Raw genomic sequence first — 27,985 nt, 5'->3', positions numbered from 1 at the left:
GATGTGGGTTGCCACGGTGATGGGAAGAGACCACAAAAGCTCCTGAGATAAAGTATCTGTGAAAGCATGCTTCTCTGGGGACAGGCTTCGGCAAGCCAGCCTGGTTTCTGTGTTCTCTCTGCCACCTGGGACCCTCAAAGGACACAGCTAGGGGGAAGGGAGACCCTGCTGCCCACAGCATCGGCCCCTCTGGCCTCCGTCACCAACCAGCAGCCCCCCCCTCCCCCCCGTGCCCCCCTGCTCACCTCTGCCGCTGCAGGGAAGAGGTCCTCTCGGGGACGTAGCTGGCTCCCCCGTGGTGGCTGTCCCCGCTTCCCCCGCTGCCTCCCCGGGCCCAGGGCAGAGCGCCACCAGCTGCCGAGGAGCCCCCAAATTGCTGAAGCTTGGAGCTGAGTTCACTGATGATGCTGGCTTTTACTGTGGCCAAGGCTGAGGCCTGAGGCTGGGCCAAGGGCCCGGGCAGGGGTGGTGGCGGTGGGCCCGGGCCCTCCTCCCAGGGCAGCAGCTTCCGAGGCAGAGAGGAGGCTGATGGCAAGGGCACGGGTGGGCCTTCTGGCTCTATAGCCACCGGACCCCCGGCCATACCCGCCGATGAGGGTCCTGTGCAACCGCTCAGGGCCAGCAGCCCATCCGTTCCAGCCCCGGTCACGGAGACTGTGGGGCTGGTGGGAGTGACAGGGTCCCGGAGTCCCCCACTAGGGCCGGGCCGCAGGCCTCCGCTGGTCCCCAGAGCCCGGCCCCGGAGCTTGGAAGGAGTCATGAGCTGCGGGGGGTACGGTGGCCCGGGAGCACCACTCCCCCCAAAGGCCTGGCCATCCAGGTAGGCCACATACGTGTCCAGGAGCTCCGGCCCACTGGCCACACCGGCCCCGCCGCCGCCGCCGCCGCCGCCTCCGGCGCTGCCACCGCCTTCGGCAGACAGGCTGCTCAGTGTGGACGCGCTGCTGATGGTCTCCAGCGGGTGGTCACTGCTGCTCCGACTGTCCACCTCCTCGATACCAGAATCCGTGCCAGGCGGCGGGTCGGGGCCAGGCTGTGGGGCCGGGGGAGCCGGGGCGGCCGGGGCCGGCGGGCCTGGCGGAGGGGGGTCCCCGGGAGCCACGGGGGCCCCCTGGGTCAGTGTGGCCACCTCGCTGTCATAGGAAGTCAGGCTGGACGCCGTGGAGTCCAGGGTGGGAGGCGCGGCGGCCACGGCGGGCGGCGGCACGGGGGGCAACGGGGTGGTTGGGGTGGGGGGGTCCGGCAGCGGGTGGGGAGGCCCGGGTGTGAGCGGCGACTCTGGCTTCTCGAAGCTGTTGGAGAACTCCAGAGGCGGGGGCAGCGGTTCCACAAAGAGGAATTCGCCGTCTTCCACGTCCACCGAGGGAGCGGGGGGCGGCAGGACCAGCAGGGGGAGCCCGTTCTCTTCGCCGCCCCGCGGGGAGGTGGGCGAGGGCGGTACGGACCGGCGCGGGCTGGGAGGCGGGCCCCCCGGCCCGTCCTCCGAGGGGGGCCCCCTTCCGCCCGCGCCGCCGGCTCTGGGCTGACAGTTCTCGAGGAACCGCACGTGGAGGGGCAGCCGTTCCGGCTCCTCGGGGGCCCCCGACCTCCACGCCTTGCTCACCCCGGGGTGCGGGGCCGGGGGCTCGGGCCCCAGCTGCAGGAGGAGGGGCCCGACCCCGGGAGCTGTGGGGGGCAAGCGGTGCAGCAAGGGGCGTCGGGCCGCTGGAGGGCTGGCCGGAAGGGACTTCTCCTGGCTGCCCAGCCCTGCCCGGTACCCCAGCTCCCGGCGGGCGGGGTCCGGCGGTGAGGCCCCCCAGAGGCGCAGCACCGGCTCGTGGTGGGCGTGGGGCGAGTGGTGGTGCGGGGTGGGCGGCGGCGCCTCGTAGCGGGGCGATGGGGGCCTTGGAGGGGGCTGGGGGGGCCCGCCGCCCTCCGAGGACTCCTTCAGCGCCCGCTCTCGGGCGGCCAGGGCCAGCCCGAGCGGGGAGGCTGGGTCCAGGGCCTTGCCGGTCAGCGGGTGGACCAGGGGTCGGGGCGGCAGGAAGCTGGTGAAGGCGCTGCTGCCCCCGCTGCCCGCGTAGGCTCGGCCCCCGGCCCCGTAGCCCCCGTACCCGACGCCGCTCCCCGCGCCGGCGGACTCCAGCCGGAGGTAGGGCTCGGCGGAGAACATGCCCTCGTCGATGGATTTGGAGTGGCGCAGCCGGGGGCCCGGGGGCGCCCCGGGGCCCAGCCCGCCGTCGCCGCCGTCCTCGTCCCCCGCGTCGGTGGAGAGGAAGAGCGTGGAGCGCCGGCGGGCTTCGTTCTGCCAGCCGCCTTCCCTCCGCGCCGCGCCCACCAGGGCCGCTCCGAACTGGCTGGTGAAGTCGAGGGTGGCCGGGCCGCTGGGCGAGCTGGGGGTGGGCACCGGCGAGGGCGACGGCGGCACGGGCGACATGGCCGGGGCGGGGCTGGGCGCCGAGGAGCCCCCGCCCCCGCCGGCCCCGCCGCCCCCGCCCCCGCCGCCGCCGCCGCCGCCGCCGCCCGCGGCCTCGGGCTGGGTCGGGGGCTCCGCCTCGGTGCTGCTGCCCTGGCTGCTTCGGCCGCTGCTACTGGTGGACGGAGCCTTGATGATGATGGTGGGGATGGGGATGGAGTTCTTCTCTGAGGGCGCGGCCGCGGCGGGCGGCGGCTGCGGGGACGCCGGGGACGTGGGCGAGGGGGCGGGCGGGAGGCCGCCGCCCTTCTGGGGCTCGCCTTCGACCTTGGTCTGCTTGACCAGGGGCCCCTTGCGCCCGCGGCCCGAGCGGGCTGGCACGTACATGGCCGCGCTGGCCGCCCGGGGGGGCAGCTGGAAGTAGCGCAGGGCCGGGGCCTGGGAGGAGCCGATGCCCCCGCCCCCGCCGCCGTGGTGCGACGGGGACGGGGCCCCCGGGGTGGGGCCGGGCCCGCCACCCCGCCAGCCGCGCAGGCTGGGCTGCGGCCCCAGGGCCAGTCGGGGTGGGGGGTCGTCGGGAGAGCCGCCCGTCTCCATCTCCGGGGGATGAGGGGGGTGGGCGTGGTGGTGGTGAGGCTGGGGGGGCGGGGCGTGATGGTGGTGGTGGTGGGGCGGGTGGTGGTGGGCGGGGGGCAGGGGCCCGCTGTGGTACAGGCTCTTCTCACGGCCCCCTACGCGCGTGTCGGGAGGGGAGGGCCCATCGAAGGACGCAGGGGAAGAGGAGGGGAGGGGGCCACCCGAACTGGGGTTGAAGGGCCCTCCTCTGGGGGATGGGGTGAGGCGGCCAGAGGAGGAGGGGGCCGGAGGTGTGCTGTAGGGGGGCTCCGGTGGGGACGTGGTGGGCGGCGGAGGGATGTCCTCCGAGCCAGGCACAGACAGGCTGCGGCTGAACTTCATGGCTGGGGGTGCTAGGTAGGGTCTATCATCTTCTGCAGCCCCTGGGAAGACACAAGGGATCCAGGAGAGTGGGGGGGGAGGGGGTCACAGGGCTGCTAAAACTGTAGTCGCAGTATTAACGAAACCATTAAGAAGGAGAAGAAGAATGACGATAAATACGACGACCCTTAGCAAGCCTACGCTGAGACCCTCACGCAAGGATTAGTCCAGAGCTTCCCCAGGCGCGACAAATGCGCTCGACCACACAGGTTGCCCATCGCACGACAGCAACCGGCAGAGGGAGCGACGGGGTCGGGGTGGGGCGCAATTCAGCTGGACTTCCGCCCCGTGCCAGGAGGGGGCGCCTTTTTCCAACTCGCACGGAGGCACGTTGAGCGCCAGGGGTGGTTGGGGGTGAGCAAAAGGGGCTGGAGGCGAGGGGGAGAGAGGTACCACGTCCGCGCGCGTCGCCGTAGGTTTCTTTTCATGGAGACGCAGAAAGGAAATGCCATTAGCACATCAAATCTGCGATTTCACGGGCGGAACGACTTAGGGTGAGGCTAACGTTTAGGAGGCAGAGCCGCCTTAGAGGTAAGCAGTGCTGGGTGGATTTAGAGGGAGTCGAGATTAGGTACATGATGGGACACAAACGCAAGACTCGCACGGGTGGACTGTGGACGCTGGAAGGAGGAGAAAAGCTTAGACCCAGTTGGCAAAAGGCCTCAGAGTGGATGGGGAGAGCAAAGACTTTTGCCTACTCATCACTGCCAGGGCTCAGGCTTTGACCGTGTCCTCACCTCTGACTACTCTCTCTCCCCTGGGGTCATCTCAAGCCGCGTCCTGGATCATTAACTCCCTCTCTGCTGAAGACGCCTGTGTCTGTCCTGGGGCTCAGTCCTCTCCCCTGAGCTCCAGGCTCCTATATCCAAATGCCACACCTACTCGGATGTCCCGCTGGCATCTGAGACTTAGCAGGCCCCCGACTGTACCCCTGATCTCTTCTGACCCCATAGTCTCCCCCATCGGAGCAAATGGTGGCTCAATCCTACCTCAGGACCTTTGTCCCGGCCGTTCCCGCTACCTGGAATGCCTTACTGCCTTATACCCACGTGGCTCTCCCCTTCATTTCCATGTCTTAAAGATTTTTTTAAATGTTTATTTAATTTAGAGGGAGAGAGTGAGGGGGGCAGAGAGTGGAGGAACGAGGATCCCAAGAAGGCTCCGCACTGTCAGCACAGAGCCTGATGCGGGGCTCCAACTCACGAACCGTGAAATCATGATGCGAGCCGAAGTCGGATGCTCAACCGACCGAGCCACCCAGGCGCCCTTCATTTCCATGCTTTGGCTCAAACCTGCCTCCCAGAACTCCTGACTTCTCTTATTCTGCTGTTCCTCCCCCCCCCCCCCCCCCCCCCCCCCACCGCCCAGAGAACTTAACACTGTGAACATACTATATCATTGTCTTGTTTCTTAACCTTATAAGCCAATATCTGTCTTCCCCAGCTGGAAGGAAAACTCCACAAGGACAGGACCTTTTGGTCTGTTTTGTTCACTGCCATGTATCACCAGCAGTCTAGGACATATGGTAGGGGGTCAATAGATATTTGTAGAATGGATGGATGGATGGATGGATGGATGAAGTCAGGTATGAGAAGGCACCAGGGTCTCTGGTGGGGGCTTCAACCCACTGCATCCAGGCGGGAACAGTAAGGTGCCCGTTTTCTAGAGGCAGAACCCAAGGCCCAGAGAGGTGAAGCTCCCTGCCCCAGGTCACACAGCTAGGAGGGACAAAAGCCAGGATCCAAACGCACATTTGCCCAAACAACAAAGCCAACTCAACGGAACCGTGGTCACGTACGGAAGTAGGAAAGAACATTTCAAAGCCCCATTCATTTCTCCCGTAAACTGTCACCCTCCCCAGCCTCCCCCTCCCCCGCTGGCATCCATCATACCCCCCCCTTCTGGGTGACATACCGATAGATTTTTGCCGGAGCATAAGCCCGGGTCCTGGAGGCAGGTAAGAAGGACGTTCATAACTTGGCTGGGAGCGGTGGTGCGGATCGAAGCTTGACTTCGGGGTCGCAGTCGGGGAGGAAAGACAACAGAGAAGGATGAGTCTGGGCGTGAAGTCTCACGGCTTCACCGCACAGCTAGCCCCCATGCCTTCTCCAAGCCTCTGCAGGAAGGGTAAGAGGCGCCGAGGAGGCAAAAGGGAATTCTGGCGAAGGGAAGGGTTTCTGAGTTTGGGCAGCGGGGAGAAAGAAAGGAAAAGATAGCAGATTCTCAGTCCGCCCAGATCACCAATCTGGGTCTTTTCTCCATTCCTGCTGTCAGCCCCTCCCCAAGTCCAAGTCCCCACCGTTCCTTGCCTACATGGGACGCAGTAGCTTCTTTTGTCATCCTGCTGCCACCCGTGTCCCCATCACCTCTTTCTGTTCTGCTTTCCATGCAAGAGGCAGAGGGATCTTTCAAAAAGAAATCCAGGTCATGTCATTGCCCTGCTTAAAGTCCTACAGCAGCGTCCCCCCCACTACCACCACCATCAGTTAGGAGGGGATCGGAATCCCCCACTCTGGTCTACAGGGTCATCTGTGGTAGACACTGTTGGTGTGCACCCAGATCCCCCTGGCTGAGGTGCCGTGACCATCCCCAGCTGCTGTGTCACCTGCCTGGGCTCTCAGCTGCTGCCCCTCGCTCTGAAATATGGCCCTCCTCCAGAGGAGCTGGTGAGTCCAAGTAGTCACGTCCCCCTAGCTCTGGGAGCGGCCTGCAGCCAAGGACTGGCTGACACGGAGGTCCAAGGCCGGCCTGACTCCCCGTGCCATGCGCGTACCAAAGCTCTGGTAGAAATCGGGCTGAAGGGGACTCCAGCGGGGACCGGGTTTGCTGACCTCCACAGCCCATCCTGCCTCCCTCACTCCCTCGCAGTTTTCCCCTTAGGATGCTGGGGGTGCAGAAATCCCTATGTCAGGCTTCGACTGTGGGAGACCCAGGTACCCAGGACACTCTGGCCCCACCTGCATCTCCTGCCTCCTTACTCCGGTCCCACCGTGGCCACCCGGCCTGCCCCTCCAATGGCCCAAAGCCCATCCCCGCTTTAGAACCCTTGCAAGTCCTGGGTTTTTGTCTCTGCCACGGTTTCCTCCTCATCGCCACACGTTCCTTTCCATCTTCACGTTCTCCACTCAAACGTCTCTCCCAGTCCCCGTCCACTGCGTCTCCCTGTCCTGTTGTCCTTCATGGCGCTTATCCTCGTCTGAAAGGATTTGTGTACTTGCTTACTTTCCGTCTCCCTGCCTAGAATGTCAGCTCCCAGAAGGCACCACAGGTACAGAATCCGGGGCCCAGGATACCTTCAGGGAAAATAGTTCAATTTCCTTTAAAACCAGAGGTTGGAGGGGGGATGAATAGAATCCAGCCTGGATGATAATATTCATCTTTGCACCAAGACAACCAGACAATACAGATTTTAAGGCTTTTGGTTGGAGGGGGAGGAGCTCGTGAAGGCCAAAATGCCAAAGACCCATGGAAGTCCCAACACAGCCTGTTAGGGTAGCAACTTTGTTGGTCTTGTTCACTTTTGGGTCCCCAGTCCCCAAACAGGACCTGATGTTCTACAAGCCTGTGTCACATGAAGAGTAACTAAATGACAAGGAGCCAGCATCAAGCGCTGACTCCCTTCCTTCCGCCGGGTGACCCCATATGTCTCTCTTCTCTGGCTTTGAGACCAGAAGTGCAGAGAAAGGAAACCCTTTTTGGATGAAGTCCCCACCCTCACCTCCCATGGCACTCCCTCCAGCCCCCTTCCTCTAAGTACTCCCCCCTACCTCGGAATTTCCTGTGCTGTTTCTCACCCCAGAGCCTCCGCATATGCTGTTCCCTCTGCCCGAAACATCCTTTCCCCCTGCTCTGCTTGGGGAAACTTGTCTGTCATCCTCGTCCCCACCCTGGTCTGGCCTCTCCCTTCCTCTAAACCTACATTGCCCAATACAGTAGCCACCGCCCTTTTGGATGTAAATTTTAATTAATTAAAATAACATAATTAAACATTCCTTTCTTCCATTCATGCTGGTCATTTCAAAGGATCCATCGTCACACAAGGCTGATGGCTGCCATACGGGACAGCACAGAGGTAGGACAGTTCCTTCAACACAGAAAGCTCTAGACCTTAATAGGGTGCGCCCAAGCTACACTCTCACTGTGCTCACCACTCCGGATTGAAACTATCCACCTCTGTGTTTCATTCATTCATTCATTCATTCATTCCAGAGGTATTTATTGAGCACCTGATCCACGCCAGGGGCTGTTCTAGACGCTGTAGATGCAGCCATACACAAAACCAACAAAAGTCCCTGCCTTCGTGGAGGGCAGGCAAAATAAATTAGTAACATAACGTGGGTCAGGTGGAGGCGTGCAATGGAGGAGAGGGGGACTGTAATTTAAAACAGGGTAGGGGTGCCTCGGTTAAGCATCCGACTCTTGATTTTGGATCAGGTCATGATCTCGTGGTTCGCAGGTTCAAGCCCTGCAACGGGCTCTGCGCTGACAGCACGGAGCCTGCTTGGGATTCTTTCTCTCCCTCTCTCTCTGCCCCTTCCCCCCCCTCTCTCTCTTTCTCTTTCTCAAAATAAACAAACTTAAAAAAATAAGATAAAGTACTGCAGTCAAGGAAGGACTTTCTGTGAAGATGTAATTTGAGTAAACCCCAGAGGAAGGGAGCCATGCATACAGCCAGGGGAAGAGTATTGCAGGCAGACGGAACAGGAAGTGCAAATGTCCTGAGGTAGGAGTGAGTGTGGTGTGCTCAAGGAACAGTCAGGAGGCCGACATGTATGGACCGGGTGAGCGGGGGTGTTGAGGGGAGGTCAGTCAGGTTGTAGAAGGGCGATAATGGACGGGATCTATTAGTTTCAGATGTCTCCCTGGAGAGTATTCCTTTTACTACTCTGCACCCACTTATCCCAGTGTAGAGTTATTATAATTATTTGCTTTTTTGTTTATTGTCTGTCTCCCAGGGCAAGGAGCCTACCCAATTCCCATTCTACTCTTCTTCCTTTATAAGAAAACCCCGGGGGCGCCTGGGTGGCTCAGTCAGTTAAGCGTCCAACTTTGGCACAGTTCGTGGGTTCAAGCCCCACGTCGGGCTCGGTGCTGACAGCTCAGAGCCTGGAGCCTGCTTCAGATTCTCTCCTTCTCTCTCTGCCTGACCGCCCCCCCCCCCGCCCCGACTTGCGCTCTTTCTCTCTCAAAAGTAAATAAAACATTAAAAAAAATTTTTTTTCAATCTCCCTTAGCACCTATTGAGACTATATTTCCCAGACTCCCTTGCAGCTGAGCGTGGCCATGGAACTGAGGCCTGCACAGATGCACGAGTGGAAGTGTTGCGTGTTTCTTTGGGGCGGTCTCTTCAGAGGTGACCCTAGAAGCAACAATGCGCCCTCTTTTGCCTTTCTGCCTTTCCGTTCTTCCTTGTTCCTGCCACCTGGAAGGCTGGTGCCACAGCCAGCCCGCCAGCCATCTTGGACCGTGAGGTGACCTCATGGTTGGCAAGAAAGCCAGCTGGTGCAGCAGAAAATGGGAAGGATCCTGGGTCTTCGTGACCATGGCGCCTGCCCCCGGGACTCCCTACTCCAGCCTCCGTCAATGTCACAGAGACGGGACTTGCCTTGTCAGCCCCCGCTGTTCCGGGGTTTCTCTTACACGTAGCGGACCCCAATTCTGCCAAATCCACCCCCTGCCCCCAAATGTAAATTCTCTACTAGAAGTGGCCTGGATTGGCTTACTCCCGCGTCCCCAGGGCTGAGCAGTGGGTCCAGGGTATACCGGGTGCTCAGTAAATGTGTGCAAAATGATGGGGGGTGGGGGGGGGGGTGGGGAGCACCCAGTCAGAAAGGATGCAGGGACCACGGGGGGCAGAAGCAGTTCTGGACAAGACACTGAATACAGAGTCCAGGCTGGGGAGGGCGAGCCAGGGATAACGGGGAGGTGGGAAGGAAGGTGAGGGAAGCATCTGGCAGGAAGCATGGGAGTCGGGAGGGGTGGGGGGCAGAGTGACAAAAGGGGGTTCACAATGACAGGGGAGGGGTGCCTTTGTCTGAAGAGGGTGCAGAGTGAGGGGAGAGGCGCCAGATTGGCACGCGAACAGAAGACACCTCTAAGTGGAAGAGGAGGGATCAAATAATGGGTTAGCTTGGCACAAAAGGGGTCAGCGTGGCAGAGGAGACGCCAGACTGATGGAGAAATCATAAGAGGGTCTGAGGAGGCGGTTGGACTGACTGCCTGAGGGGCACACTGACTCAAGGTGGGACAGGCTGACCTCCAACGACGAACGCGGAGCGTCCCCTCCCGCGCAGCGGGGGCAGCCAATCAGAGTGCCCGGGTGCGCGTGACGTCACCGGCTGCGGGCAGACTCCTCCCTGGCGGCTCCGCCAGAGGTCCAGCCCTCCTCCTGTGCCACCTCGTGGGCCGGTGGTGGGTCTGGGGCCTCAAGGGCAGAGTGCGTGCCCAGGCTGGAGGCTGAAGAGGGGCTGAGAAACGAGTGCCAGGGAGACAGCCCCTGAAAGGGGTGACGGGGGGAGAGAGCGGAGGGAGAGACAGACGGAGAGACAGAGACAGGCAAAGGCAGACAGATGGGGAGAAAGAGACGGAGATGGGGACTCAGAGCCGGGGGTTGGGGGAGGGCAGGAGGGGAAATGAGACAGCGATGGCAAGAGAGAGCGCCCCAACAGAGCAGGAAGAGAGGCAGTCCTGAGAGGCCCTGAGACCGGGAGGGCCAGGCAGGCCCCAGGAGGCAGAGTCAGAGAATGGGACCAAAAGGGCACGGTTACAATAATCAGGGGGAAAACGGAGCCCAGAGAAAGGCTGAAACTGGCACCCAGACAGAGACTGGGCAGAAGGGGGGGGGACAGTAGTGGGATGACCCCTTGGAGTCAGTGACCAGGCAAGAGAGAGAGCCGCTGAGATAGCCAAAGCCTCACAGAGGGGAGGACAGATGGATGGACAGCAGAACCCTAGGAGGAGACAGCCCAAGGGGCACCTCGACCGACCTACGGTGGACCTGCCTGGGGTCTGCACCCCCACTGTTGGCATCGGCAGGTCCCTCAGTACCGCCCGCTCCCCACCTTATTGGCCCACGTCTGGGCCCATCTGGGGGATGTCTCTGGAGCTCAGATGGTGAATTCTGTGAGGGCTGGGATCTTGTCTGGCCGTAACCACGGTTCACACGGGGAGGGGCTGGCATGCTGGCTGGCTGGCACTTGGTGGATACGCCACGCGTTTGTTGTATAAACGAAAACGGGACCCGCCCTCTCTGTATTTTGGAGACTCTGCACCCGAGATGCCGTTGTAGGATCTCTGGGGGGCACGTGCAAGGCTCACTGGTAAGTCGTTGTGGGGTCTCCAGTTTATTTTATGGCCTAAGAGGGCTCAGCGTCTATTGAGAGCCTGCTGTGCTAGGAGCTGATCTCATTCAATCCTCAGAAAGACCCGCAAGATTGGCTTTAGCCCCACTGTACAGAGAGGGAAACTGAGATGCAGAGAAATGGAGTAGTGTGGTCCAAGTAACACAGGAAGTCAGAGGAGGTCAGGATTGGAAGGCAGGTCTGCCTGGCTTGACTGCTTGTGTGCTTCTGTGCTGACCTTCGGGGGAGGGATGGAGGCAACAAACGGAGCTGGTCTTGGCCAGACCCGTGACTGTATCCCCAATAGAAATCACGGATATTTCCATATCCCATCACATGGTTGCAGATTTCTTGAAATAGTGTTTATGCTCCTCATGACTTTTACGTTAGAGGAGTTAAGATCCATCACGAGGTCTTGGTGGCTAATGTGTTGACAAAAAGGCACCAATATTACTGTATCACAAGTTTTGCTTTTACTGTGCGTGCGCGCGCGCGTGTGTGTGTGTGTGTGTGTGTGTGTGTGTGTGTGTGTAAGTAAGCTCTAGGCCCAACGTGGGGCTTGAACTCGTGACCCTGAGCTCAAGAATTGCACGCTCGACTGACTGAGCCAGCCAGGCGCCCCACGAATTTTGCTTTTCAAACTATTTTGAGGGGCGCCCGGGTGGCTCAGTCGGTTAAGCGTCCAACTCTTGGTTTCGGCTCAGGTCACGATCTCACGGTTCGTAAGTTCAAGCCCCGCGTTGGGCTCTGCGCGGACAGTGCGGAGCCTGCTTGGGATCCTCTCTCTCTGTCCCTCCTTCTGCCCCTCTCCTGCCTCTCAAAATAAATAAACGAACTTAAAAAAAATATTTTGATAACTGTAGTATCAGTGTAATTGGCTTCTTTTGTTTCCTTATGTATTTTATGTTTATAAGCATTATTCTGAGGACTATCCCAGCCTTCCAAGGGGGATCCATGGTCCCCCAAAAGCCAGAGAATCTGGTTTTAGAGTAAATAGCCCCTTGGCCACCGAGCGGTGGGTGCGGCCTATGGGAAGAGGGGTTCAGAGGTCAGGGTCAGAGGGCAGGGCCTGAGCACAGAAAAGTAGGAAGCGCTAAGAGAGAGGAAGGGTGGTGTGTGACCTTTGGAGGAGAGGCTGGAGGGTGGGAAGAGGCACCAGCAGGGCTGGTGGCCCCATGAAGGGGCCCGGCCCAATGACAAGCCCGCCAGCTGAGGGACCAGCAGGCCCACCAGAAGAGTCAGGGCCATGGATCCAGTTGAAATACTGCCTCCCTCTCTGAGCCTCAGTTTCCCCTCTGGAAATGAGCTAATAACCGATCCTACAAATGAATGAGATAACCCATGTGAAATGTAGTGTCCAAAATATGATCAACGCCCACGACACTCCGTCACAGGGAACAGCAGAGCGGAGACAGGGCTAATAATTAATATTTGAATAACCCCCACTTGTTGAGCACCTCTTATCGTGTGCTGGGCCTCTGCCAGGGACTGCCATCCAGGACATCGTTTTGCCTTCCCTGAGACTCTTGAAGTGGGGCAGAGATGGAGGAGAGAGCGTGAGGAGCAGGGGGTGAGGGAACAGGAAGCAAGATTTAGGAGGAGAATCAGGAAGAGGATGGGCAGGGAGGAAAGGAAGCCCCCAGAATGGGGAGAAAGGAGGGGACCCAGGAAGCGCAGTGCCCCTCCTGGATCGACGGTAAACACAGTGGGGTCAGGAAGGGTTTGCAAGGAGCAGGACAGAGGTGCCAGGTTGGCGTGTGCACCCCCAGCCTCTTCACCACTACGCTCCCATCCCCCAGTGCAGGCAGCTTACCTCGGTGGCAAAGAAGCCTTTGGGCCGGTGTTTGCCCAGCGACGCAAGGCCACCAGGTCCAGGACTCTCGCTTGCACTGATGGTCTGCTGAGCTGCCGCCAAAATTTCATCCAGTTTGTCTAAGGGGAGGCGGAAGAGGCAGTACAATGAAGCTTGCTTTGGCCTCACCAGAGACGGAGCTGCCGGGAGCCCAGACAGCGTTTTGTGTGGACCAGAAAAGGGCACCCATCCCCATGGACACAGTCTCCAGCCCAGAAGGCAGGGCCCAGCGGTGGGAAGAGGTGAGGGCAGCAAATAAGACAGTCGTCCTAGGAGGGAAGGTGGAGGGGTGGGGGTGGGGCAAAAGGAAGTGGGGGGAGAGGCTGCGGACGGAGGTGGGAGCTCATACTTGACGGCTAGGGCAAGGTTGGGGTGTGAGGTGGCTCAGCTCAGCTCAGCTCGGCTCAGCTCGGAGGTGGCCAAAGGGTGCGCAGGCGGGAAGAGGGTCGGAGTGGCTCCTGCACCCCAGGGGGCGTGGGGTCAGGGGTCCTGGGCAGCCCGGGGAGCCCGGGGTGGGCCATCTTACTGAGAGCCATCTGATACACGGTCCGCTTTTTCTCCATGCTGGGCACCGGCGGAGGCTGCTGCTCGTACTCTGTGGGCAAAGGGTGCGGATGAAGTCCAGGGGCGCCCCGAGGGACGGGGCGGAGCGGGCTTGGCCAGTGGGCGTGGCCAGCGGGTGCGACCAGCGGGCGTGCGCAAGCGCGAGTGGGGCAGTGTAGGGCCCGGGTCGGGGAGGGGCGAGTCCGCCGGCGGGATGGGGACGGGGGGGCCCCCCCGCCAGTCCTGTGCCCACTCACCACTCTTCTTCTTCCAGGGGGAGACTAGCCCGGGGGAGAGGCAGTAGAGGAGCCAAGAGTTAGGACTTCAGGGGGAGGCGAGGGGCCCCCTCTCTGGAACACCCTCCTCCCTCAGGGTAGGGGTGGTCAGCTGCCCGCTCTGCCCCCTGTCAGGGGAAACGGGACCCCCCAGGTCCACTCGGCCCTGTCTGGGGAGGGGCTGGCCTTCCTTTCTGTCGGGGGAGGGTGGGGAAGCTGGTGGAGGAAGAGATAGAGAATGGGGGTGGGCGTGAGGTGGGGCAGGTGGAGAGAAGCCAGAAAGGAAATAGGGACCCGTAGGGAGGGACGTGCAGACCCAGAGAGAGACTCGACAGAGAAACAGATATAAGAGGACAGAGGAAAGTCGACTCTCAGACGCCCCTTCCCAGCGACACACACGCAGGCCACAGAGAGTCTGACCCATGGACTGGGGGACAGGTTGAGGACGAGGACCCCTGGTCACTAACAACACTAACAAACTCAAGGTCTGGTTCAGCCCCCCTTCTGCCCCTCTCCCTCCCCAGCGCCTGGACCCCAGCAGCCCCACAGGCTCACCCATCTCCTCCAGCTCTGAGGTCATGGACTTGGAACGAAGAGAGATGGCTGGGGGCGGGAGCCGCTTAGCCTGCTGGGGTGCTGGAAGGTGATGGCGGGGGCGAGGCATCAGTACCATGGACAGAAGGCCCGTGACCCCCTACCACCACCACCAGTGCTCCCGGATACCAGAGACAGCTGCCACCAGCATGCTGAGCCCTCCCCGTGTCAGTTTCTCCCCGGAAGGGTCACAAACAAGCAGCCCTGGGGAAGGGAAGGCCAGTGGTGGAGACCATTAAGCCATTAGGGCTTCTGAGGACCTTAGTCTGGTGGCAGTGGGGTGCCCAGCTCTGGCCACGCAAATGAGGAGGAGAAGCACCTTTCTTATGGACAGCCTCATCCATGTCCGGGTGCCTGGTGACCATCACCACCTTGACCATCAGCGTGTTGCCCCCTTGGCGGATCATGTTCACCACCTGTCGGTGGCCGACCTTCACCACATTCTGCCCGTTCACCTGTGGCACAGATGCCCCCAAACCACACAGAGTAGGTGAGGCGAGGGATGCTTTCAGCTTCAGAGTCCCCAGCTGAGTGACCTCCTGCTTTGCCCGCTTTACAGCACTGTTGGTCATTCCTCCTTCCCCTTGACCCTCCCCCCCACCCCTTCCCCTTACAAGGCCCTAATTTTCCTGGCCCCAGGGTTAAGGGGCTGGGCTCACCCGATTCACCTCTCTCTCCCTCCTTGTCCCCCCCTTGCAATGTGTGTGTGTGTGTGTGTGTGTGTGTGTGTGCGCTCGCGCGCACCGGGGGACAGCTCTGTTTTCTTTTGAGATGCTTCAGAGAGGCCTTCAGAAGGAACCCCTGGAGAAAGAGGAGGCTGGCTGGGGGGCGGGCTGGGGGGCTGGGAGGCCTGGTGCAAAAAGAGTCTACATTTGGGCAGCCAGATCCTGGTGTGAATCAGGAGGGCCCTGGGGATTCGTCGCCAGGGTTCCCGGCGTTGGGGGAGGGGGAAGCAGTATCTGTGGAAGGTGTGCTGAGGCTGGCACTTGGGAAGGCCCCTGGGGCCGGGGGTCAGGACTCACCTCGATGAGGAAGTCTCCCATCCGCAGTCCAGCTCGCCATGCCACGCCACCCTCATCCACGGACTCCAGATACTGCAGCGCCGGGAAGGCCGGGGTGGGGGTGAACTCCTCGATGGGGGTCTGCGCTGCAGATGGGGAGGAGCCGGCGGGGTCGGAGGGGAGGGGGTGGAGAGGCCGAGCAGGGGATGGGGCTCAGACCCAAGTCACAGAGGCCTCATCGTAGCTGAAGGACCGGCACCCTGGGGTGGGGTGGTGGGTGGGCGGGGGTCCCTTCCCCTGTCCATCCCCCTGGGTCAGAGAGCCCTTCTCCCATCTCCTCCCCGGCCGGCACTCACCCTTGGCCCCCGGAGCACGAACCCAAACCCCTCACTGTCCTTCTTCTGCAGCAAGACTGTCTTCTCCTTAATGATGTAATCGCTGGCAAGGGGGGTGGGGTGGGGGGGTGGGGGTGGAGAAGGGATTATGAGACACGGAGTCTGTGCTCCATCAGCAACCTGGTGACCTGAGCCCCTGCTCCAGAACCATTCATCCCCCACCCCCCCGCCCTCCGAGGATCTTCCTCACCCACTCCGCTAGTGTTTGCTTGCAGCAGCCCTGACAGGCCTCCCCCTCAGAGCCCGGGCTGCTTGCTCTCCCACTCAGCCTTTCCTCATTCATCCATCCAGGCCTCCATCCACCCATCCATTCAGCAAGCAGCTACCAAGCCCACTGTGTGCCCGCACAGCGTGAGGGACAGGGAGGTAAGCCGCCAGATCACCAGACAGCCCGCTTTGAGCTCCTGCTAGCCACTTCCTGTCGGTGACCTTGAGCCCAAGACTTTAACCTTTTGGGCCTCAGTTTCCTTGTCTACGATGTGAGGCAATAAAAGGCCCTACCAGACGAGGTCGCTGTGGGAGTTCAGTACCAAAATAGTTAAGAAGCACAGTGCCGGGCACATAGTAATCACGCTGGGTAGGATTCTTTCAATGCCTTTGGTCGAGTTACTAGGTCCAGAGGACACGTGTACTTCCATGATACCCCTCCCAACTCCTTGACTATATATATCCTACAGTAACACCTCCCCAGGTACCCAAGCACGTTGTATCATCGCTTATTCAGCATGGTGCAATATGGTGGCTGCTACATGTATGTGGCTATTTATACGCAAAGTCATTAAAAATTAAATTGAGAGGGGACCTGGGTGGTTCAGGAGGTTAAGCGTCTGACTCTTGATTTCGGCTCAGGTCACGATCTCACTGTCCGTGAGATCGAGCCCCCACGTTAGGCTCTGCACTGACCGTGGAGCCTGCCTGGTATTCTCTCTCCCTCTCTGCCCTTACCCCCCGCTCGCGCCCTCCCTCTCTCCAAATAAATAAAAAAAAACCCACTTAAACAAATTTAAAAATAGATAAAGATCAAATAGGGAAATTCAGTTCCTCAGTCTCACTGGCCACGTTTCAAAGTGCCCAGTAGCCACATGTGGCCAGTGGTTACCATGCAGGACAGTGCAGATACAGAACATTTCTATCACTGGAGAAAGTTCTAGCGCACAGCAGTGACTTCTCTGTTCCCTGGTATACCTCAAATGCATCTCCTTCACGCGCTGGATAGATTCCAGTAAAATGCAAATGCAAACGACCCGTGAATACTCGGATAGTCCCCTACCGCCACCAAAGCCTGTCAGCACATTTAGGTAATGGTCACATACCCAGGAGAGTTCAATGAAACCCAAACATATTCCACGAATCTCAACCCCTGCCTGGGCTCGCTCAGATAACAGCCCCAAAGCCTTGACATCACCACTGCGCGCCTCAAGATGACATATCCATTCCGTTCCAGGAACCCCAATATACAGCGGAAATACCCAAGCACCCTGATCCAGCCCCACTCCCCTCGGCAGCCCCAGGAACACCCTCAGTCTGCCAGAACGCACGCCCCGCTGCACCCCGGGCGGCCCGTGGTCACGTCTGAGACCCGTCCAGCACAGACGCAGACCCCTCAGTATATCCCAATAAAATCCATCAGCCCTAACATACTCCAGCAATAAGTGTGCTCCCCGCGCACTTTAATCAGCGACTCTCACGGATTCGGCAAAACAGCCCTCCACGAATACTCCAGTAGGTTTCGGTAACACCCCCACACATCCCAGTATGCTCCAATAATAACTCCCCCTCACTTGGATCTCAGTATATTCCCATAACCCGCCCCCTGAACACATCCCAGCACACGCCAATAATACCCACTGTGCTCCTACTGTATTTCGGCACCATCCCCCGCCACACCGGCAGCCCTGTGCGCTCTCATGACCCCACGACCTCCACTGTCGCTGTCACATCCATGCATCTGGACCACAGAGACAGCGTTCTGCACATGCGTGTGCACACGCAGACACGCCTAGCAACCGCTCTCGCTCCAAGTTCACCACGGTCCATTAAACGCGCCACACCCTACCTATCAGGTCTTCTTGATCTCTTCAAGCCAGGGATAGGTCGCCCTTGTAGCAGGGAGGAAGGGGTGTGGGAAGAGCGGAGGGACGGGGCTTCGGAGGAGTGAGGGAGGAGAGGGGAAGAGAGAGGAGGCAGAAGGAAGAGGTCGAGGCCAAGGCCCACAGAAATTGGTTCAGATGTCAGGGCTCCCTTGCTCCGGCCCACGCACTCTGGGACGCCCACCGCCGTCCCTGCCCGACAAATTCCACGGAGCCCTTCTGCCCTTGCTACGTCCATATCCGCTCCGGATCTCCAGGTCCCCAGCAGCCACCAGTGCCCATCCTTCATCCCTCGCTGGCAGCCGTTTCTCCTTCCGTTCCTGCTACCAACCCCTACATCTCCCACACCTCTCCCCGGCCCCTGGCATCCCTCTTTTAACCCCACGTTATCCTCCCACTCCAGACATAAGCCTTCCTCAAACCCCCCAGCCCCCAATGTGATTCAATAAAACTCCCATACCCATCATATCCCAGGAAGAAACACTGGCCACGTGCAAGTCAGTATCTGAAACCCTTCACAGCTAAATAACTCAAGTGTCTCTCACAGCCAGCCTCTGAGGTAGGCATAAGTGCTATTTCCACTTTATGGGCCAGGAAAGAGCGGCACAGAAAGGTCAAGTAACTTGCCTAAGGTCGCGCGGTGAGTAATCTTCAAAAACACAGAAGGAAACACCTGGGTAAATGCAGGTATGACATCCCCCACTCGACTGCACTCAAATACCTCCACACACATACATCGGCCCCAAATTGGCCATGAGCTTCCCCCCCCCCGCCCCCATTCAGTGCCTGAAATGTATCCCAGGCTATGCCAGTGGCACGACAATGAGTGACATTCATTGACCCATGGCTGAATGCCAGATGCCGTTCTGTGCATTTTACATTCATTTATTCACATTGCCTCACAACACCCCTGGGAGGGGGTGGCTGTTACTGTTCCCATTTTATCAACGAGGAAACTGAGGCACGGGGAAGTACATGCTCGAGACCACACCAGCTGGAAAAGGGTCAGAGCCAAGATCTGAATTCCTCACAGGCAACCCATACACCCCAGCGATGTCCAAACCCCCTCAGATCGTCACAACGCCACCTCTGTCCCTCCCTCCCAAGTGTCCCCATCCGGTATGTGCTCCTTTCTGTCCCCACTCCCGTGACTTTCTCACCCAGTCTCCGGCCACAGTGATGTTTCCCCCATGCCACCGCGTCCTCCTCCAGCCTTCCAACTGTCCTGTTGCCCCGACAGTTTCCCTCAGCTCAATGTCCCCCATCCTCGGCTCCTGTGGGTGCCCCTTCACCCTTCTGCACCTCGCCCCCTGCTCCTCCACGTCATCTGAAAGCTCCACGTTGTCCCAGCCCCCCCCCATTAGCTCTCGCTTCTGTCAGCCCTCATCACACGCCACGGGGCCACCCCTCCACCTCCGACTTGACCTCTGCACACCCGCCAGCCCCTTCCCCAAAGGGTCCTCCGCAGACCTCCGGGACCTCCCTCCCCCTCCCTTGGCCTCGCCCTTCCCAGGTCTTCTCACGCCTCGGTAGGCAACCCCACCGTGTCCCCTACAGCACCCCAGGTCCCTCCCATACTCCCGAGTCCCCCGCATTCTCATCCGTGGAAGCCTCTTCCCACTTCTGCACCCTCAACTCACTTCCTCACACACCCTTCCGCCTCCTGGTACTTGCAGCTGCATTTCATTTATATTCCCTGCATCCTCTCCGTGCTCTCCCTGTGCCGCCTTGGATCCCCACCCCCAAACCCTCCTCACAGATCCTGCCTTTCCCTCTTCACCCCATTTCCCCACACACCCCACGCACCCTCTCTGCTCCAGCACCCCTGTTCCCCCCAACTTCAGGGTCCCCCACTCTCCCCTGTTCCATTCTCCCCGGCCACCCTCCGACGGAGACCCCCTGCCCCCACCCCTGCCCCAGTACTCGCTACCCACGCGACGCCCCATCCGCGCTCCTACTGCTGACTGACTACCTGCCCTGCAGGAGCACGCACAATGCTCCCCCCCAGGCCATCCCTCGGCCACCCCAGAGTGGCCTCTGGAGCCCAGCGGCCAGCTCTTGTTCTCCGGATCCCACACACAGAGACCGCAGCGGCATCCACTCCCCCCACCCCCACCCCCACCCCAGAGGTGCCTCTCACACACCCAGGATCCCACAGCCCAGAGCTTGCTGCCGTACAAGGCACCCCCTCGGGCACTGGGCCCCTCCCCATGTCCCCGGCTCCAAGCGTCTCTCCATGGCCTGCACAGAGGCCCCCCGCGCGGGGAAGCAGCCCCTTCCCGTGCTGAGAAGTAGCACACACAAGCAGATGCAGCTCCCCGGTGCAGAAGCCCGGCCGGGGCTCAGCACACCTGCCCCACACAGGCACAGACCCCCTGGAGGCAGGGAGAGGGGCACATGGGGACAGAGACACATGGAGAGCGTAGAAAAGGGGGGCCTGTGGGGGAGGGGACAGGCCTGGCATGAGAGGGGAGGTATTGGGAAACACAGCCGCAGTCCCTGGGACAGGCCCACTCCATCACACACACACACACACACACACACACACACAGTCCCCAGACAGCCTCTCTATCGCTCCAAATTGCACACAGAGACAGACACCGTCAAACAGGGACACACAGATGGACACAGCTGTGGTGGGGGGCTGGGAGCCCACCATCTCTCCATCTCTCTCTCCCACTCTCTCTTTCTCTCTCACACACACACATACACACACGCGTGCGCACACGGCTGCAGGCAGTCACACACGCACGCACATCGACACAGCCACACTGACACATGCACAGTCGCACAGTGACACGCAGCGGAAAAAGAGGAGGGGAGGGGAGGGGAGGCCGGGGGTGGGATGTGTGTGTGATGGGGGGGATGGCTGTGAATGGGAGAGAGGGGTATGAATGGGGGGACTTGCCAACTCTACAAAGGGGTGTGGGGAGATGGGGATCAGAGGAATAGGGGCCTGGAATGTAGGTGCCTGAGGGGGAGCGCTCCACAGAATGGGGGCGGTGAGGGGGGCAGGAAGAGGTAGTGGGTTCGAAATCCCCGAGTGGGGTCCGTTTGGAGGGTCTGACTGGGGGCAAGGCTGTGGAGGAAGAGACAAGGGGGCCTGGAAGGGCCTGGAAGGGGGCTGAGGAATGTATGCGTGTGTGTGGTGGGGGGGCTCGGGGAGACAGGCCCAGGGACGGGGATGGGAGAAGGATTGAGAAGAGGGGTCCAAAACGGTTTATCACTGAGAGAAGGTGAGGGGAGAGGGGCTGGAAGAGGGGCAGCTTGGGGGGGGGGCGGGGAGGAGTCCCAAGGCTGGGGGATTAGCGGCGGGGGGGAGGGTCGTCACAGCGGGCCGGGCCGGGGCCTCCCAGCCTGCCGCGGAGAAAAGGGGCGGCGCGCTCCGTTACCTGTAGATGTACCAGACGCTGCGCCGCCGGGGCCCCAGGGCCGGCCAGCTGGAGGAGAGCGCGGGGGGCGGCTGCGGCAGGGAGCCCCCACCGGGGCCGCCCCCGAGACCCCCGCCGCCGCCGACCGCAGACAAAGCCATCGCCGCCGCGGCCCCGGCCCCGGCCCCGGTCCCGGTGCCGGCCGCCCCCGCCGCCGCCGCCGCCGCCGCGTCCCCGTCCCCGCTCGGCCGAACCCCCGTGTCCGGGCCCCCAGGCCCCGCCTCATGCTGACCCGCGCCGGGAGGGGGGAGGGGGAGGGGGCGCGCACCCTCCCGCGGGAGGGAGGGCAGGGCCGGGGGCTCACATGCCGGGGGGCGCGGGGGCGCGGGGCGCGGGGTCGGGCCGCGGCGGGAGCGCGAGGACCGCGGACGGCGCCGGCTTCAGCACCGCGGACAGCTCCGGAGGCGGGCGCCGGGCGCGAGGCTTTAACCCCTTGGCGTCCTGCGCCGGGCGGCGGAGGGGGCCGGGCAGGGGGGGGGAGGGGGCCGGGAGGGGAACGCGGGGGCCCCCTTGGCGGGAGAAGGGGGAGGGGCGAGGCGCGGGGGGGGGAGGAGAAGGGGGAGGCACTTCCGGTCTGGGCCCCCCCCTTAACCCCCTCCCCCCTCCAGGGCCCTCCCGCGCAGGTGCAGAGCGAGGGAGAGCGGAGAGAGACGCACAACACCATACAAGATGCCTCGCAACCGCGTGCGGGGACGCGCGAACAGAGCCCCACTTCCCAGGCAGGGATACCACGGTGAGAGAGGCCCCAGGAGGGGACGCACAGCCCCCCCCCCGCCCCCCATCGCAGACCGACGCATAACGCACCCCAACACAGTGTGGAAGGGCCAGGAAGGGAAGGCTAGAAACATTGAGACTGGGCCCCAGAGCAGTGAGAGACACCCCTCCCCCAAAGCAGCTCAGGAGAGGGACATACACACACCAGAGCTCACTCAAGAGAGGAGAGACCGCAGACTCCCAAGGAGAGGAGAGAGGGTGGCACAGGCCAGGACCTTACAGTTCCAGCAGGGATGCAGGGCACACAACACAGGCAGGGCCACCTCAGACAGGGTCAGGGAGAGCAGCGGGGAGGCCGAAGGGGAAGAGCCTCAGACACACCACACAGAGCAGCACATGCCCGTGGGCACAAGGAGGAGAGGAGAAGGGGAGGGAATGAAGTTGACAGGACAGAGCTAGGGAAAGGAGAAGGAAGAAGCTGAGGGTAAGAGGGGCCACCCCCCCCCCCATCCAGCTGGTAGAGCAAGCGACTCCCAGACCAAGGCCAAGGAGAGACCCAGAGAGACACTGTCAGAGACAGGAGGCAGAGGCTGATAGGGAGATTTGGGATGGGGGGACCTCGATACTCACCCGGTGCCCAGAGCCAGAGACGTGCCAGGTGAACACACACAATGGTCAAGCGCCTCAGACACTCCGGGCGCAGGGTGGCACCCCAGCCCCACCCTCTCTCCCCATCTTGTCCCCCCCTTCCCCCCCTGCCCATCCCCACTGGCCAGAACACAGACACATAGGTTTGGACACATTTAATGGAAGGATGCTACAAACAAGGAGACCCTTCCCTGGATGGGGGGAGTGGTGGGGGAGGGTGTCATCTTTCAGACACCCAATTATGACCATCCCTCCCCCACAGTCTTGCCCTTCTGGAAGCCCAAGGCCTGGAATCCTCCCCTCTTCTGCCCTCCCCTCCCCCAATGCCCCAGGTCCTCAATTCCAGATCAATCGGACAGATGCAAATGCATGCACACGATTTTATGGGCTGACACGCACGCACAGTGACATGCAGAGAAAGAGACAGAGACGTGTGCAGAAACCCACCTGTCCATACAAGGTAAGCAGACACACCGACATCCCCGGAAACACTTGCCCTCGTTCTCAGACACACAGACTCAGGGAAACACAGATGTGCAGAGGCAGCCGCACGATTAGCCTCAATCGTGTGCCCGTAAATGAAAGCCACAAAGCACCCATCTACACAGACTGGGACAGATCCTCTCACCGTCATGGGCATGTATATACACAGGGCTATACGTCTAGGGGCCTCTCGAGCCACCCATGCACACAGACACGTGTCATGCGCACCTACAGAGACACATGGGCAAGAACACACTCGGAGAATCCGTACAAGGACGCTCGCCTGTGTAAGATGTTCACGCACAGGGAAACCAGCTCTGGTCGTGCACACACAAGTCCATACATCCCCAGGCACCCCTTTCTTCCCATTCCTGACCCCGTGCCCCCCCCCCTTCCCCTCCCCTCTCACCTCCCTGGGCCAATCCCATCCATCAAGCTTCTGAAGCAAGTCAGCCAGCAGCCAGGGAGGGGAAAGGTGTCAGTGTGCCCGTCTCTCCACCCCCACCCCTCCTGGCCCAGCTCTGCCCGCCCCCCTCCCCACGCCGGTGCGAGGCATGGGATGTACACACCTGTGCTGCACATAAAGATGGGGCACATGAAGGAGACAAAGGCCTCCAGCCAGCCACACACACGAGCTTCCCCATCCTCAGCTGTCCACCCCACTGGTCTCAGGCTACCCCAAAACTGGGCAGTCTCAGTGGCTGCCCAGGATGGTTTGGGACTGGGCTTGTGGTCTGAAGCTACCTCTGCCTTCTCCCACCTCTGGATCAAACTTTAGAGGGAGCAGGAAGGAGGCTTAGAGGTGGTGGAAATATTTAAAGGTGGAATATGAAGGGAGCTTGGGGTGAGGGGCACCCGAGGGTGTAGGACATTTACCTTGGGGCATCAAAGCTGTCGTAGGAGCCCACGGTATAATGCCGGAAGAGTCTCTTTGCCTTGTCACTGCGGCTTTCTGCAGGGGGACAAGGGACGACCTTGGACCCTCGCTCTGGAAACCATGAGCCCACCCCCGGGGGTCCTGGCCCAAGCTGTCCCATCTACCTCCCAGTGCCCCACCCCCATCGGGAGGGGGAAAGGAAGGGACATGAGAACCCTAGGATGCACTGGGGACAACTGGCAAGTCCTCATTACCTTGCTTTCCCTCCTGGGAGCGGTTTGCCACCTCTTCCAGGCAGTCAGAGGGGAACCAGCCAACGCGACCTTTGACCTGGCCTTCCCAGAAGCCTCCTTCCCCGATGCTAAGCACTGGATGGGGAGCAGGGACACAGAAACATTTCCACGTTTCCATGTTGCCCCCCACCCCCAACGTACTCGATGCGCAGCCTTTCCACAGTGCCCGGCACCTAGCACAGGGCCTGGCCCAAGAGCATCCTTAAAAAATGCCCAAGGAAGGGATGAGGGAGTTGGCGGGGGGAACCAAACCATATCGCTCCTGCTTTCTAGCTTCTGAATCCAATGGGGACATGAGGATGCACTGGAAAAAGGGCTGGGTCTGGTGACACGGTCCTCACGGGTTATGGACACATTCACAAAGAGCCCTCATCTCCCCTGGTAGCCAGGGACAGCTTGATTGTTCTGTAATTTTCCTAAACCCTCCTAGACTCCCTAAACCCTTTGACATTTCTTATCAGTGCCCTCTGCCACCGGCCACAGTCTCCTTGCCACTCAAACCTCTGTCATTTGCTCCCAGACCCTTCCCTCTGCCTCTCTTTCCTTCCCCTGGCTCCGGAAGGGAGGAGAGATCGGAATGCCCTCTTTCTCTCCGACACCTGTACCTGACAGCCCTTTCCTGCCGGCCTCATCTCTTAGCCATAGAACACGTGTCCTGACTACCTGCTCGGCGTCTGGTGTGGCCGTGCCGGGTGCTGACATGCAAAGCTGGGCATCAGGGACAGCTAATGGTTATCGAATTCTCACTCGTGGCCAGAGCCCTAAGAAGGGACACTTTTACTGTCCCCATTTCACTGATGGGGAAGCTGAGGCTCGGGGGACCCAGGTCATTTGCTCTGTCTCCACTCCGTCCCTTCACACACTTCCCTCACTCACTCCTTGCACCTACCTGGGGAGGCAACAACTGACTTCCCATTTTTACAGACACGAACGCAGAAGAGCCCCCTGCCCAGAGATGGCGTCAGCCACGCTAGGATTTGGGCTGGGGCCATCTGATGCTTTCCCCCGGCTTAAACGCTGCCACCCTCGGGGGGGGGGGGGATCTGGGGAAACCAAATCGAGCAGACACTCAAGGTCATGGAAGAGAGCGGGAGATGGGGTGACGAGGGGTCTGGGTTCTTGGCTAGCTCTCCAGTGACCGGCTGGGTGGTCGTGGAATCAATTGTTCGGTCACTGAACAAATATTTTATTTAGTGCTGGTCGTGAGTCAGGCCCCAGGCTAGACGCCGGGTAGAGGGCTCATGGACACAACAAATGTGATTCTTGCCTTCATGGATCTTCCCTGCTGGCAGCTGTTAGAGGCGTAGCTCCGTAAGTGACTGCGTGATTGAAAATTAAGGTCAGCACTTTAGGGGAAAAGGACAGGGTTTCCGAAGAAAGGCCACATGGGGGTATATAAAGCCGAGGTGCAAAGGGCAAAGAGGTGCCAGGATGATGTCCCAGGGGACATGCGATGCAGACTGAGACCGGAAGGATCCTAGGAAGAGAAGAAGCAAAGAGAGGAAGGAGAGGTTTCCCCGGCAGAAGGAACGGGCGTGTGCAAAGAGCCTGGTGTGGAAAGGGGCTTGGGCATTCGAGGAATGGAGAGAACAGTGAAGTCTCTGGTGCCCTGTGGGTGGAGGAAAGAGACCGGATGGGGGCGGGGGAGGGGCTTGCAGGCCGGGCTAAGGCACTGAGGGCCAAGGGAGCCTGCTACCTCAGCGGGCTGTGGAGGAGCTCAGGGGCACTGTGGGTTTGGCCCGCTGTGAAGCAATTCAGCGTCTTCAGGAAGTGGAAGGATACAAAAACAGAAGTAGTGGGCTCGAATTTCAGAAAGAAACGCGGAAGATACAGCGCAGAGAAGGCATGGAAGGTGTCTCCCCTCTGACCTTAGCTTCCCTTTCTTCTTTCAAACTCTGTCTCAAAGCACAGACCTGACCCTCTGCGCATGAGTACGCACGCACACACACACACACACACACACACACTTCCAGGCACCTGCTTCTGGAGGCACTGCCCCCACAGTTAGCCCCTGCATCTGGCCATCCATTCATGCACTCACTCACTCACTCAGCGCATGTGCACTGAGGCCTCCTGTGTGCCGGGTCATCCAACTGGGCCCTGGCAACTCGAAGCTCAGTGACATGTGACCTTGCCTTCAGGCAAGGCAAGAGACGCTGCAAAACAGATACTGATACACAATCGACCTGATGCTCCGATCCCTGCACACCTTTCGAGTCCCCACTCAAACCCTGTCTCCCATGGGAGGACCCCTCCCGCCCCAGCTTTCATGGGCAGCCGGGGTCTGTCTGTCTGTGTCTCTCTCTCTCTCTCCTCTCTAAGCTCCTGCAGTGGGGACCCACTTAGCATAATGACAACTGGTGCCGACTATGTGCGCATCAGTGTCCTGGGTGCCTTAAGGGAACTGACTTTTTAAAATACCCCCCCAGGGTCCCCTTGCACGGATGAAGAAACTGAGGCCCAGAGCAGGCGCTTGTCTGAGGGCGCCCAGCTGGAGAGTGGTGGTGGAGCCAAGATTTGAACTCAGGCAGCTTGGCCCTCCACCCGCTACACTACTCAGTTCCTCTGTAGCCTGGAGCCGGCAAAGGATCGCTCCCCCGCCTTGCATTAACCGCCGCGTCTGCTTGCTTCCTGTTTCCAAGCTTCATTCTATCCAAGAACACACGTCAACAGCCCTGCGAAGTCTGCATGTGAGGGCTGCTGGCACCATTTTCCAGAAGAAGACAGGAAAACCAAAGAGAGGCAAACCCCAGTCACAGCAGCCGCCGCTCAGGGAGCACCGGCCCCCCGCACGGGCCGGGCTTCGAACACCTGTCTCATTAGAGCCCCTTGAAGCGGGTCCCACCCTGGTTCTCGGATGAGAGCACCTGATGGGGGCAGGAGGTGCGGCCAAGGTGGCTTGGCCTCCACGCTTCACACCGGGTGGCAGGGAAGACCGTGGGCTCAGACCCCGGGGCAAGTCGCTGCCCCTGCGTGAGGCTCTGTCCCTTCAACTAGAAGATGGGCTCCTGACACGCTTCCAAAAGGCTGCTCCTGCGAGGGGAGCACTCCCACAGGGCCTGGCGTGGCGTCAGTGTCCCCCAAATGCTAGTTTCCACTCTTTTGCCTCGACACCTCCTCCCAAGGGACAGGATCGCCGCAGCTACCCATCATGCTCCTCCAGAGTGTAAGGGGTGTCTAGGGGCTCTCTGAGGTGTCCAGAGCATTGGAAATTCTAGGCCCTGGAGAACTGTTCGTGCTCAGCCTTCCCGTCCTTGAGGGGTTGGCTCACCTGCCGCCCCCGGCCCCCCAGCCTGGCCCGGCCCTGCCCTGTTACCTTTGATCTTCTCGCCCTTGCTCAGGGAGATCTCCCCCTCCGCTTGGGCCTGGTATGACTTCACGGCCATGAAGGAGCGTCCGGGTACCGCCGAGTAGAGCTTCCTGCGCCTCCCGCGGCTGCCCAGGGAGCCCCCAGGGCCCCCTGAGCCCCCTGTGCCCCCTGCCGGCCCTTCCCTGGGCGTCCCGCTGGAGCTGCATACACAGAGGGTGTGAGAGGCAGGGGAGAGTGGAGGGAGGGGGAGCCTCCGGGAGAACAGGGGTCCATGGGGGTGGCGGATGGAGCATAGAGTGGGGGCGTGGGTTTCCCAGCTCTGGCATCCTTGGGGGAAGAGGGCATTTGGGGGCTCCCTCTGCCTGCCCACTGCTGCCCCCTGGGCCCCTCCCCTGCCTCCTCCTGGCTTCCGGCTCTGCCCCTCCCACGGTCCTGCACGCCGTGCCTGATTCAGCTTCCTGAAGCGGGGCTCTGAATGTGTCATCCCTCAGCTCGCTCACGAGCCTTCAGCGACTCCCAGCTTCCTCCTGGTGCGGGTCCAACTCTCTGCCCGCCGTGCGCAGCCCGCCATGATTTTTCGCTCTCCTGTGTCCTTGGGACACACTGGCCGGCCACATCCCCCTTGTCACCCTCCTCCAGCCAGCCTGGCCTCTTTACCCCGGAAAGTCCCCTGCCATCCTCCCCTCTACCCCGAGTGGCTCCTCTGCCCCCCCTTCCCCTCTTCTGGCCCATCTCCAAGCTCAGACAC

General features: G+C 60.7%; 1 protein-coding gene across 4 annotated transcripts in view; it reads right to left on the bottom strand.

Annotated features, from left to right (window-relative positions):
- Positions 1-27,985, bottom strand: part of SHANK1 (SH3 and multiple ankyrin repeat domains 1) — a 45,604-nt gene that overhangs the window by 4,459 nt on the left and 13,160 nt on the right. For 2 of the 4 annotated variants that reach the window (XM_045046180.1, XM_045046179.1), the window contains 13 exons: positions 27,244-27,437; positions 23,889-24,002; positions 23,634-23,709; positions 23,167-23,196; positions 15,353-15,434; positions 15,018-15,137; positions 14,315-14,450; positions 13,957-14,037; positions 13,384-13,407; positions 13,110-13,178; positions 12,545-12,663; positions 5,306-5,402; positions 246-3,393 (listed from right to left, as the gene is read on the bottom strand). In XM_045046180.1, the coding sequence (XP_044902115.1) occupies positions 246-3,393; positions 5,306-5,402; positions 12,545-12,663; positions 13,110-13,178; positions 13,384-13,407; positions 13,957-14,037; positions 14,315-14,450; positions 15,018-15,137; positions 15,353-15,434; positions 23,167-23,196; positions 23,634-23,709; positions 23,889-24,002; positions 27,244-27,437 (4,290 nt within the window). The remainder of the gene's footprint in view (positions 1-245; positions 3,394-5,305; positions 5,403-12,544; positions 12,664-13,109; positions 13,179-13,383; positions 13,408-13,956; positions 14,038-14,314; positions 14,451-15,017; positions 15,138-15,352; positions 15,435-23,166; positions 23,197-23,633; positions 23,710-23,888; positions 24,003-27,243; positions 27,438-27,985) is intronic. The other 2 variants (XM_045046182.1, XM_045046181.1) reach the window with 2 other exon arrangements.

This window comes from Felis catus, chromosome E2 (genome assembly GCF_018350175.1).
Source record: "Felis catus isolate Fca126 chromosome E2, F.catus_Fca126_mat1.0, whole genome shotgun sequence".
NCBI classification, from domain to species: Eukaryota; Metazoa; Chordata; class Mammalia; order Carnivora; family Felidae; genus Felis; species Felis catus.
This window is presented reverse-complemented; position numbering and strand designations above follow the sequence as displayed.